Source organism: Pagrus pagrus (assembly GCF_965226575.1).
Source record: "Pagrus pagrus genome assembly, chromosome: 9".
Lineage (NCBI taxonomy): Eukaryota > Metazoa > Chordata > Actinopteri > Spariformes > Sparidae > Pagrus > Pagrus pagrus.
This window is the reverse complement of record NC_140193.1, coordinates 16,205,073-16,218,207: the sequence shown is the minus strand read 5'-3', so window position 1 is coordinate 16,218,207 and position 13,135 is coordinate 16,205,073. Positions and strand designations below refer to the sequence as shown.

Genomic DNA, 13,135 nt, shown 5'->3' with positions numbered 1-13,135 from the left:
ATACTCTTCAGTGGATACATGCCGATCGTAAAGAGGAAGGAACGGTGATGACAGAAATCGTAATATTTAAAAACAGAAACAGAGGCGGCCTCTGTGGTGAGGTGGAGAAAATATTGCGTGATGATGATGATGATGATGACGCTCATGAGGATGTTGGTGAGCACTGTAAGGAAAGTGCAAAATTAAATATACGTGTTGATGATGACTGAGAATGGTAAGATGATGATCATGGTGATGATGATGATGATGATGATGATGATGATGATGATGAAGGAAGTGGTGGTAAGCATGATACACATTGGAAGATAGAAATAAAAAATGCATCTTGATGATGATCGACAATGACAAGATTTTAAGAGGCTGATGAAGGCAAAGAAGAAATAGAAGAAGATGGTGTTGCTGACGATGATGATGATGATGATGATGATATCAATAATAATGAAAATGTCATTGTAATAGCAGGTAGAAAGGGAGCTTTAGAGTTGAGATATAATAAGCTGAAATCAGGGCAACACTCTAGCGGTAGCAGATTTTCACTGTTCTCATAGACATACTGACAGATCGTACTGAACCTGATGTGCGGACGAGCATTTCATGTCGTAGGTGAGCAGGTTTGCGTCCACAGAGAAGCGGCAGGGACCTTTCTTCATACTGTCATGTGACTCGGATTTAGGAAACTGCTCATCAGCCCCTTTGCCCTTTTCCTCCTTTCTTTTCCTTCGCCTGTTGCGTCTCTCTTTGGCACTTTTGGAGCTCAGCTTGGAGGCGTCAGAGGAGCTCTCCGTGCCAGGGACTTTATTACCGGGCTCCCCGCCCTCTGCAGCGGCTGCGGTTGCCAACGCCTGGAAGAGGAGAGATAGGACAATGGGGATAAACAGCTGGACGAAAATCTTTTTTGATTTTTATATTGTTCAGTGAGGTCGTCAACTGGAGGAATTTGGGAACCACAGAGAAATGCACTCAGAAACTGAGTCCTTAAACGAGCGATCGGGACTGTGGTTTGATGTTTGTTCCATGTAAACATCATAACGCAGACTCATAATCACTTATCTCGTATGTAGCTGAAACTTAATTAATTTACTAGGAAGCAACCTTTACCCCTCAACCCTGTTTCTGAACCACAATCTAATTTCTAGCACCGAAAACTAAACGCGCCCCGGCTTTATGTTATTCAGTTGAAACCTGTCGAGCGATGACGTGACGTCGCGTTACAAGAGGATTTACCTGAGCGTCCCCTTGTTGCCGTTTCAGCTGCTCCAGAATGGCCTGAAACTCCTCCTCCTTCTCCTTCGCCTCCTTTATGGTGGCCTGGCACTGCTCCTCGTAGGCCATAGCTACTACAGCCAGGATCAGGTTGATCAGGTAGAAGGAACCGAGGAAAATCACCAGCACAAAGAAGATCATGTAGGTCTTCCCTGAAGCCCGCAACGTCTGGAAGTAAAAACCAAAAAAAGACTTATGGTTATTGCTTCATGTACTAATTCGTTTTTGTTTCTTATTCCCATTACTTTTTCATTTACCACTCGGTAACTGTGTTGTGACGAGTTTGCTGCGCAGATTCACGCGCCATATTGTCAGCTCATGATTGGATATGGTTGTCTATCAGGTAGAAGTAGTGTGTAGTAGAGAAAGAAAAACATGACAAAGAAAGGTATACTATCTCTGTTCCGTATCATGACAAAGAGACGTTGACATATTGAGCTTGTTGATAGTCCCAAAACAGGTAAAGCAACCTAACTACACATGGTACAAAAAAGATTTGCACATGGGACCTTTGTCTACTGTTTGCTTCACGATATGCGGCGGCCTATTCAATAGACACCTATTTGCCTTTAGGGCCATTGAAGTTGTGTTTGCCCGGGTCACAGAGGGACTCATCTTTGTTCTTTCTGACCAAGATGCACCTGCACTTCATTCAGAGGTTTGTTTGAACACTTTTAGTAGCAGCATTGTTGTCATGATCCGCTGCCTCCTTGACCTGCTGCCACTCCCCGAGTGATTGTGTGAGTGGAAACAGGTGTGCTGGAGTCAGAGCAGAGCCACACCAGCTGCACCTCATCTCTATGATCAACATATCCACTGATACTAAGCCCTGCTACTGCTCCCACTCTGCCAGATCGTAGCCTTTGCACCACTTGGTTCATGCTTTGAGCAGTTTTATTCACATCACAGCATCAGTTATTGCCCCTGCCTACCCCCGTCTGTTTCCCCTGCAGTCCTGTCTACTCTAGTTCAAACCCCTCTACCGAGCCCCTCGTCTTGTCAGCTCTGCTTCCCTGCCATGGATCCACACTCTTCCTAGTTTCCAGCCCAAGCAGTCAGGCCTCATAACATAGAAACTTCCTAAGTCCAAAAACCTATTTTAGTTCAGCTTTGGATGACTTTTAAGATTTTCTGTCCTGAATTCAAAGTAACAGCCACAAGGCTACTCAAACTGTTGGAGAAGCTCACACTGACATTAGCCTGTTGGAGAAGCTAATACTGATGTTAGCCTGTTGGAGAAGCTAACATTGACGTCAGCCTGTTGTAGATGCTAACACTGACATTAGCCTGCCGGAGAAGCTACCACTGACGTTAGCCTGTTGGAAAAGCTAACGTCGACGTTAGCTTGTTGGAGAAGCTACCACTGATATTAGCCTGTTGGAGAAGCTAACACCGAGGTTAGCCTACTCAAGAAGCTAACACTTAGCTTGAACAACAGGCTAACTCTAACATAACACCGATGTCAGCCTCTAGGACAAGCTAAGACCGATGTTGGCCTCTTGGAGAAGACAAGAGGCCAACTGAGAACACTGATGTTAGCCAGCTGGAGAGGCTAACTGATATTAGCCTGTTGGAGAAGCTAACACCGAGGTTAGCCTACTCAAGAAGCTAACACTTAGCTTGAACAACAGGCTAACTCTAACATAACACTGATGTCAGCCTCTAGGACAAGCTAAGACCGATGTTGGCCTCTTGGAGAAGACAAGAGGCCAACTGAGAACACTGATGTTAGCCAGCTGGAGAGGCTAACTGATATTAGCCTGTTGGAGAACCTTGATGTTGCCAGCTGGAGCAGCTAGCACTGACGTTATCCACAGTCATTAAACAATATTAAATTGTTGATAAATTATTACTATGTGCTACTACTACAATGTAAAACGTTTAGTGACTGATATTCTTGCAGCTTGATCAAAAAAATAGTTTAAATGTATTATATGGCCAGAAAAAGATCTTCCAGTCTTTCATACTCTGCTGCCTACCTGCTGGTAAAGGTTTTCCCAGTAATCCTGTGTCATCAGTCTAAACAGAGAGAGGAAGGCCCAACCAAATGAGTCAAAGCTGGTGTAACCATAGTCTGGATTTTTTCCTGCTTTCTGGCAGCTGTAGCCCTCTGGACACATCCTGCAACAAACAGAGAGTCCGTGAAGCTCAGAAGGAATCACACTGCTGCCGATTCATGCATTACGTTAATGCAGAATCAAGGAGAACATTAACTCTATTTTGTATCCAGTCTCCTGGTAGCTGGAATTAACTTACCCAGCTCCATGGCCGGTTCCACAAAGCAAAGGATCTCGTTTGCCTGAGAGGTAATAAATATTACCTGATGGGGAAAGATGGAAAATCATAAAAAAAAAATTTATTTTCTCTGGTGAGGACTGTGGTTGTCAGCTGTGGTTGCAAACAAGCCCATGATAGACACTAAATTCTAATATAATAATATACATCTCTATAAACTGATGCGGTACAGTACAAAAGCGCTCCAACAAATCATCTCTTTGTGAATCTTGGATTGCTCATATACAGTAAGTGGGTAAAATATAAACAATGTTAAGAATATAACCACAACTGATCACAGAAGGTCCGATTCTTCCGTTATATAAGTAACAACTTTAATAAGCTCTGTTTTTGTGTGTTTTTGTTGTGTCCTACTCAAACTAGAAATGAGGAAAATTAAATACTCACTCTTATTGAGTACAAGCTCAGTCCAGTTGATGTCTTTTTCATTGCCTACTCCAGTGCCATTTGGAAACCGTATACACTTTTGCTTCAGATGGCCCATGAACAGTTGCAGTCCTATGAGGGCGAAGACGCTCAAGCAGAAGATGGTGAGGATCATCACATCGGCAAGCTTCTTCACCGACTGGAACAGAGCGCCAACGATGGTTTTCAGTCCTGCCAGATACAGTGTCACTTGTTAATAAGTAGTCAATTATTGATACTATCTAGCATTCACTGAGATTCAGGCGTGTTATGCTCGATCATCTAAACTGAGATGGGATCTGGTAGAACTTCAAACGCCTTATGCTGAACTGCCTCAAGTGTCATCACTCCACCAATTTGTCACATTAAAGTGTGTTTACAGGTCTTTGAGAGTACTGGAAAAAAGTTGTACGAAGCCTTTTGTGGCTCCAGAGGAAACTGCATGTAATCTCATAATTTGTGGATAAATTGCATTGTGGGTATTGTAGGCACCAAGTTTTAAAAAGAAAGAAGAATATGTGGCAAAAAAAGCAACATCTCTGGTTATGCTGTATTGATCCTGATCAGTTGTTTTTAAACTGCATTGCAGAGTGAAATGCTCGACCAGTGGACTGCTTTTCAAAACTAGATCCTACATTACCCACAATGCAATTTAGCTACTGAGTGACATCACTGGAGGCAATTTATCAGATTACACGCAGCTTCCTCTGGAGCCACAAAAGGCTTTATACTACTTTTTTCACATATGAGGTAGTATTATTCCCCAAGACCTGTAAACATACTTTAATGTGTATAACTGGTGGAGTTACCCTTTAAGGCAGTTTATCAGACATGTCCAATGTTACAGTAATACCACAATCTCCACAATCATCTAAGCTAAGAGATAAAGACCTTTCAGAGGTTTTAATAGCAAACACTTGAAATACAAGAAGAAACGTCCCATTTTGATTACATTTTTGTGCATACATGTCATGACAGTTGCATGAGGGGAGGTGATTGGAGGAGAGCGAGGTTTAGGCACAGCAGGGGGGAAAATTGTGTAAGAGAGTAACTAACGTGCACAAGCTCCTGCTTCTTACCTGGGATAACTGAGATAGCTTTCAAAGCCCTCAGCACTCTGAATGTGCGAAGAACTGAAAGGTTGCCTAGGTCTACAAACTCTGTTACATACCTGCAGAGAAACTTGGAATTATTATTGAATAATGACTGAGACAACAATTCATGTAGCATACACTGAAGCCAACAATACTCCATACTTACTTACTCCAAGGTGTAACGTGATTTACAGAGCATGTGGCAAGTACTTACGCCATGACAATGACACTGAAATCCAGCCAGTTCCACGGATCTCTCAGAAAAGTGAACTTCCCTATGCAGAACCCTCGAGCTAAAATTTTAATGAGGGATTCAAACGTATAGATTCCAGTGAATGTGTACCTGTTGGAAAAAAAATGAAGTTAAACCAAAGTGCATTTTCACCAACCGTGCGATTCAGTGTGTAGTTCGCGGGAAACTTACTCTGCATACTTGGCCCAGGAATTCTGTCCACTCTGTGTCATAAGTACACAGTTGGCGAGGATAGTGCACATGATCACCAGACTGAACAATGTGCAGGCAGTCGTCAAGGAAAGAACGCTTGTTTGTTTTTAATTCATCATATCTGAAGCACGGTAGCAATGTAAACAATTCACCCTTCGTGCACACAGCAAAGTAATCATAGATTCAGCGCGACATAAACGCGATTCATTCTTATCAGATGAGTATCTTGTCGAAAAGGATATGAGTGTACCAAAATCTTAATTGATATTCTTCTGATTAGGTTGAAGGGGCTCAGGAGGTACAAGGCAGGCTTGGCGTTGAAGCGATAGATGAAATTTCCTTTGTTTACTACTATGAAAGTCTGACAGAAAAGACAAGACATATATAAAATACTTTTATTTCCATTTGGCTGACTTGCAATATCTCATTCTAGTTTTAAACTAATAAATGATAGTTTAATGGTGTTACTACAATCAAAATGTACTTTAGCCCCACGAGTTACAGCAAACATGCATCATACCTAATCACATTTTGTGTATAGCCAATATAATAAACCGCTTATAAATCTTCTTCACTTCCTGTCCACATTTCAGATCAACTCTCCTCCAGCCTCTTTGAGAAACCACTAATAATACCTGCCAAGCATGCAGGGCTCGGTAAGATTGCTTTACTAAGATTACCCAAAATAACATGTTTAATATGTCGATGAAAGTTCTCAGTCATCCAGCTCATGGTAAATCTAGGCGCTGTATCGTAGGCATCTGGACTCGTTTCAGTTTCTTGGAGACGTTTCACCTCTCATCCAAGAGGCTTCTTCAGTTCTAATTAACTGGAGGGGAGCTGGCAGGCTTTTAAACCCTGTGTGGGGGTGTCATTACAGAGTCGTTAAGGACACATGTGAGCTCTGAGTTTCAGAGTCGTTAGGGCCACTTGTGGGTCAAAACCAGCCTTCATGTGGGTTTCTGAGGTTAGGCGAGCCCAGGTGTGAATGGTTGTTAAGCTGCCTGGGGAGAGCACTCAGTACAGCATTGTAAGTTTAATGTCTCCTTTAAAATGTGTAAAAATATTTTTTTCATTGACATTTTGTGAGTTTGTTTTGTTTACTTATTAGACTAAGTGGTGACCTGGCTGCACGCCTACATCGCCCACCTGAAACTATGGGCTACAAAGAGGTATTACGAAACCAAACAGATCGGGGGCTTGCTGGTTAGCATGCTAACTTCAGTGGATATCTCAGAAAATACTTGGACAGCTTTGACATCGTCAACACACTCTGTTGATAATGTTAGTTCATTGGTTCATAGTTGAATCATTTTTTTTTTTCATTTTCCTGTTTTTAACTAAAATTAAGAGGTTACAAAGTCATTTTTTAAGACACAAGAGTTTTTAAAAAAAGCAACTGTGTTTGTTTCCTTTGTGTTACATCTACTTTAGAGTAGAATAGATATTTTATAGCAGTTATCATGAAAAGAAGGTTCATAAATCTGTGTTTTGAAGATATAATCAAGTAATCCTCAACAATGTAACTATAATCTTATTTCACAATTTATAGTAACTCATTTATTGTAATGTTACTACCCAACCCTGCTGCCATAGACATTTTTCATGATGTTTCAAACACTATCATACTTGAGCCTTCATGCAAACCTACTTCCTGATTGGAGTAGTATGGATCCAGGTCCTCCAGCGGTGTCGCCACCATTGCTTTAGGAACATCCCCATACATAAGAGGGAGCGATGTGCCCGCAGCCAGGTCACGGCTGGGCTTGGGTTGATTCTCGTCATTGCGTTTTTTCTTCTCTCCCTTGGGCTTCTTGCTCTTCTCCTCAGCGATGCGTGTCTCGATGGCTTTGAGGGACTCACGGCTAAACGGGCGGAAGCTGTCTGGACCTGGTGGTACAAGCAGCTGTGCCATCTTTTCATCCTGCACCTTTAACAGCTAGCCTCCAACATGAGAAGGGCCTGAGGGGGCAGAGCAGATGATTAGAGGTGGACAGCTCCTTAAGAAGATGAGTCATATCTTCCATGAAATATAACTTTATTGGAAACAAATAATTAAAGTGCTTCAAGCAGCAGATTAGAGCTGCTTTTGACGAGAGGAGAGGAAGGTGGGTGTGGTTCTGTTCTTTAGCCAGAGATCATCATCTCAGGAAGTGGCAGGCTATAATGAGCCTCAAGATGGCTGTCATGCACATAAATTCCTGCCAGCTCTGGTAAAATTAGATCTAATTATCTGCTCTTCTGTAGATAAAATTAAGATTTGACGTGACAATGATCAATTCCAGGTGAGATTCTTGCTCCTCTCCTCCATCCCTCAAAATGAAAAGAGTCCACTTTCCCCCCTCGGAGCCTGAGACAGAGCGGTGGGAGGAAAGGATTCATCCTGCTAATAGGCCTGACTGGTATGATGTGTTAGGCAGACCTATGCAGTATTAAATATGAATGCACTACAGGCTGCACTGCCCTACCACTGAGAGCTTTTGCCCGGTCTGAATGTAATAGTGTAATAGAATACTTCCACACGCTGTGATGCAAGAAATCAATCACAAACACACTGGTCAATCAACTGCCCACAGCACGGGGTTATACATGCGTGATGTAATTGCAACAACAGGGGGAAGGTCCAACTAAATATACAAGCTCTGACTTCATCTGAGGAATGACACAGAAGATAAAACTGTACTGGTTTAAACGTCAGTAAAATAAAGTATATCTTATGTACTAGATACTACAAATACACAGCAGTAAAATTGCCTCCGGCTGTTGAACTATTCCCTGTTTGATTTGCACAGACAGACAGTCATTCGCACACGTGCATCAGTGGTGCCGACAGCTAGAGACAGAAAGATGACCGACCAGTGAATTGCTGAACTGGTGAAATGTAGCACACGAGCCTCTGCAAGTACAAACTGTTGGTTATAAATATTAACATCTTGCTTTATTATTCATCATATCCATGTCAGGGTCCCACGATATATCAGCCTGATAATAGGAAATTAATATCATTATTTGTTATTCCGATGATTAAATAATAGCTGATAAATAGAGCTGATAATGCCAAATTGCTTTCAGTGACTTCACATGTACTTGAATAGAGTGCTTAAAGGAGACCTATTATGCTTTTTCAGTTTTTTTCCTTTCCTTCAGTGTGTTGTAGGTTCTTATGCATGTAAGAGGTCTTGAAAGTTAAAAAGCCCAAAGTCCGCCCGAATGGAAGCTCTTTTCTCCCACTGAAAACATTGCTCCTAAAACGCCTCGTCAGTAGTCCCGCCTTTAATTCCGCGACTTCTTGACGTCACACTACGTCACCGTGTCACACATTTGATCATTTATGCCTATATTTAAGGTAGTAGTGAAGTTATGGTGAGTGTTGCTGGCTCAGGCGTGTGTGAGCTGACCAATCAGAGCAGACTGAGTATTCAGAAGGGGTGGCCTTAAAGAGACAGGAGCTAAAACAGAGCGTTTCAGAGGGGGAGTACGGAGCTGCAGCACTGGACAGTATGAGTAAACTGATGTGTTTTTCGAGCACTAAAGCATGTAAACCTATTCTAGTAGTAACCCAAAATAAAATTATGAACCTGAAAATGAGTATGTGTCCTTTAATACACTGACTTATGTGATTTGACAGATGATGTCAAAGCATTTCATTTAAATTATAAGGCAAAATGCTCTATAAAAGCGAAAGTATATAGACATAGAACGACCAGAGAGGCTGGCTTCTCCTTTATACACACTTTAAAGGAAAAGTTCAACCAACAAATTAAAATTCAGCTATTATCTACTCACCCTCGTTCTGATGGAAAGTTGGGTAAAGTTTCGTCGTCCGCAAAACATTTCTGAAGCTTCACAGCAAAACAGCATAGCAGCACTCCACTTAACAACTGAAGTAGATGAGGCCTTATTTTATAACGTAGAAAAACAACCCCCCAAAAGACATAAAATGACTCCATACAACATATACGGCGTAATCCATGTCCCTTGAAGCCTGGAGATCTCAAATTGATTTGAAAAGATGTTACTTACAAACTCAATGCACGGTTGAGATCATGCACCTGCTTCAGATGGGGTGTGGTTTTAGCTTGGCGGCTACAGTGAAGATTTTGGCCAAAGAAGGGTGTGAATAAGGTAATTTCAAATCAATTTGGGATCTCCGATTACACTGAATTTTTTCTAGTCGTTTTTTTTTTTTTACATTTTAAAACAAGTCCCCATCTACTTCAGTTGTTCAAGAGAATGCTGCAACCCTGTTTGGCTGTGAAGCTCCAGAAATGTTTGGACGACAAGATTTTTTACAACTTTCCCTTGGCATGGAGGTGAGTAGATAATGCCTAAAGTTATTTTTTTAGCGAACTTCTCCTTTAAATTACATGTATCCGTGTCCATAGGCCAAAACCCAGCTCCAACACATTTCACAAGTGAACCACTTACGACCGGTTTTCCATATAATTTCCACTCATATTCAACATGAACACTGGTTAATGTTTTTCAGGAAGTGACTGTATTTTCATCGGATACATTTTACTGGCTCTGCATGGGTTTTGGTAAGTGGTGCAGCGAGCTTCAAACACTTTAATGGATGCCGTTGTTTATGGTGGAACTGCTCTGCTCTGCTGTGCTGTAGCTTAATGAGTGAATCGTTTCAATAAATGTGCTACATCTGTGTATACACCCTCCTAGCTTCCAGGAAAACATGTGGGTTTTTGTTCCAGTGCACTACATAGTGTTTACATAATCTATAGTACAGTAAGAACTGAGCCCGTAGTTTTCTTCTGTATCAAGTGTCTCTGATGTGCGATGATCTTAAAAGACAACAGTCACTCACAGTAAGTTTAAGTATTTCAAGAAGCCTAGTAGAGTCTGGAACAACAGAAACACAAGCTTCTGAACTATCTGATCTGAAAACACAATATAAACCTTGATCCGATGTTCACCCATCAAGGTCAACCTGCAGTGACTAACCTTTAAAGAGGTATGCATCATCCTGTCAATCCGTTCCCAACTCATTGCACACAACTTGAGATACGAGGCGCCACGTCCGAGCTTCAAATAGGCCCACTTCATTTTATCTGCAACCTGTCGGCATCATGACCTTGCGCTGACCAACCTTAAAACGGTTACGTTTGTTTCCCTCGACTCTCACTGGAACAGAATGTCGACACGTTCGTTTGTTGACGAGCTTTAAGTGATGACTGACCTTAGGCCTCCTGAGTCGCACACATGTACGTATGATAAACACTCACACAGTGTCCAACAGGAGCTCACCTTGAATATTTAATGTGCATTTCAAAGCTAAAATTCCTTGACCTCAAATGGTTCTCATCACTTAGACGAGGAAGCAGATGGGTTGTAAACACATTGTGGCGTATTACTTCCCGGCTTCCTTTGCCTCTCGGGCAATAAAACTATTCCAAGGAAAAGATATTGTAGGCGTCACCAATCATTATTTCCGTTGCTGATTAGTCTGTTAATTATTTTCTCAATAAATCGATAAGCTTATCAGTTCAGTTTACTGTCAGAGAGGAATAACCACACCAGAAAATATTCACAGTTAAGAAGCTGGAATCTGAGAAATTTGACTTTTTTTTCCTAAAAAATTATTCAAGCTGATCAATTGATCATCAAGAATATTACAATTTTGTCCAGACCTTTAAACTGATTATTGAAAACAGACTTCACTGTAAGTCACAAGCATTCAAAGACAAGTAAACCTAGATAGAAAAATAAGATGTGGTGCAATATACAGTAAAAAAAAACAAAAAAAAAAAACAGCACATGCTCATACGTATATTGGATGAGTCATTGCTAAAGGAATAATTTCTCCTCTCTTTCCTGGCTTTGAAATGATCCTTTCTTTCCTGGGCTGCAGCGGAGTGACGGTAACACAATATAATTAATATAATTTTATATATGACAGATGTTGTGACTGCCAATTGGTTCACGATTAGTGGGAATGATTATTTTAGCATGACAATTTTCATTTTTACGGTAAAACATATCAAAATCAAGGTGATGTGACATTTGTTGGGGTCTGTACCAAACAAACATGTTCTCTTGTGGGCCTCGGCTTCCCTGCAGCCCTACAGTACTTCACTATGATGTTGTTGTCACATAAAGAAAATAAATAGCATTATCACTTCTGTCCCCAGTTACTTTCACTGGAATCCCACAAGCAAGGGGTCTCTACAGGGACACAGGGCGACACTAATGATTATATTTCATTATTGATTTAGCAGATTGTGTTGACAATTAATCAATTTGTTCTATTTCTTTAATTATTATTGTAGTCAACAAAATGTCAAAAGTTGTGAAAAACGCTCATCACAATTTCCAAGAGCCGGAAGTCTTCAAATTTCTCCTCATTTGCTTCATAAACAATGAAGCAAATTGTGACATTCAAGAAGCTGGAACCAGCAAATGTTTGAAAAAGCTGGAACATCCAGGCGCCAGGATGTAATGTTAGCAGTTAACGTTTCTGCAAACCAGAGATACGTCCAAGCATGACATGTGTACCAAACGTGGCACATCACGTTCACATTGTATGCTCATGAGCCACCAGGCACATCAGGAGAGTTGGGGAAGGCGGTGGCTTTATTACACGGCACCAGGGCTGCCAAAAGGCCGACCGCAGTTCATGTCACACCACTGGATGAGGACACATGGGGATGATTCCAGCTGTTTTTTGGTGACCAAAGCTGGTATTTTAGAGCAAACCATTACTTTTTCCCTAACCCTAACCAAGTAGTTTTTGTACCTACACTTAACCAGAGCATGAACACAGCATTGTAATAAGAAAATTCAAATTAAACAAACGCAAAGTCGCAACAGAAACAGATACATTTAAAAGTTTTATCTAATCTGTGCTTAGCTAACATTTATTGTGGCGACTGAGTTTAGGGCTGCACGATATGGTCAAAAAGTGATATTGCGGTTATTTTGACAGATATTGTGATTGTGATACAATTCATGAATATTATGGATGATTAAATTTTACATCACAACTTTCATTCTCATTTAAAAACTAGTAAAATCATGATGATGTGGCATTTCTCCCGGTCTGTGCCAAACAAACATGTTTTATTACATCTGGAGAACAAGCTGTGTAGGCCAGAGCATCTCTTCAGCACTACAAAATTGCATTCAAATATTTTGCGATTAATTGTGCAGCCGTACTTGACTTGCTTTCTATGAACCAGAAGCATGAAGCTATTAAGTTATGCGCTCCACAGTTTGTTTTTCCAAAATTAATAATCCAAGAAATGTATCACGTGATTTTCTGACACTGTAACTGTGTTATGCTGCACCAAAGACAGATTTGAGTTTTCCACTTCTTACATATTAAACATAATTAAACAAATCCACAGTGGAAAAACGGAAACGGCAGGACACTGCTCAGAGTTGTGAGGGTTAACCAGCTCAGTTTTGAACAATCCTTGCCTCTTACGCTGACCACAACCACAGGCCTACAACTGAGCTCCAACAAAGGCATCTGCACCGACTCGAGCCGAGTTAGTGATCAGCATTTCATTAATAAACTGGACTGATATGAGATCTTTCAACTTTACAACATTCAGATAAAACTTAGAGCAGAGTGATCACTGTTCAGTATCTGCGGGCTCCTGAGGGACCAACACAC

The 13,135-nt window shown here is 41.2% G+C and overlaps 1 protein-coding gene across 1 annotated transcript in view; it reads right to left on the bottom strand.

Moving 5' to 3' along the window:
• Positions 1-13,135, bottom strand: part of scn1laa (sodium channel, voltage-gated, type I-like, alpha) — a 29,899-nt gene that overhangs the window by 15,991 nt on the left and 773 nt on the right. The window contains exons 2-11 of the mRNA XM_084362342.1: positions 7,154-7,464; positions 5,745-5,863; positions 5,482-5,571; positions 5,272-5,400; positions 5,043-5,134; positions 3,946-4,155; positions 3,520-3,583; positions 3,243-3,384; positions 1,225-1,431; positions 573-842 (exon numbers count right to left, since the gene is read on the bottom strand). Coding sequence (XP_084218468.1) covers positions 573-842; positions 1,225-1,431; positions 3,243-3,384; positions 3,520-3,583; positions 3,946-4,155; positions 5,043-5,134; positions 5,272-5,400; positions 5,482-5,571; positions 5,745-5,863; positions 7,154-7,417 — 1,587 coding nt within the window. The 5' untranslated portion in view covers positions 7,418-7,464. The remainder of the gene's footprint in view (positions 1-572; positions 843-1,224; positions 1,432-3,242; positions 3,385-3,519; positions 3,584-3,945; positions 4,156-5,042; positions 5,135-5,271; positions 5,401-5,481; positions 5,572-5,744; positions 5,864-7,153; positions 7,465-13,135) is intronic.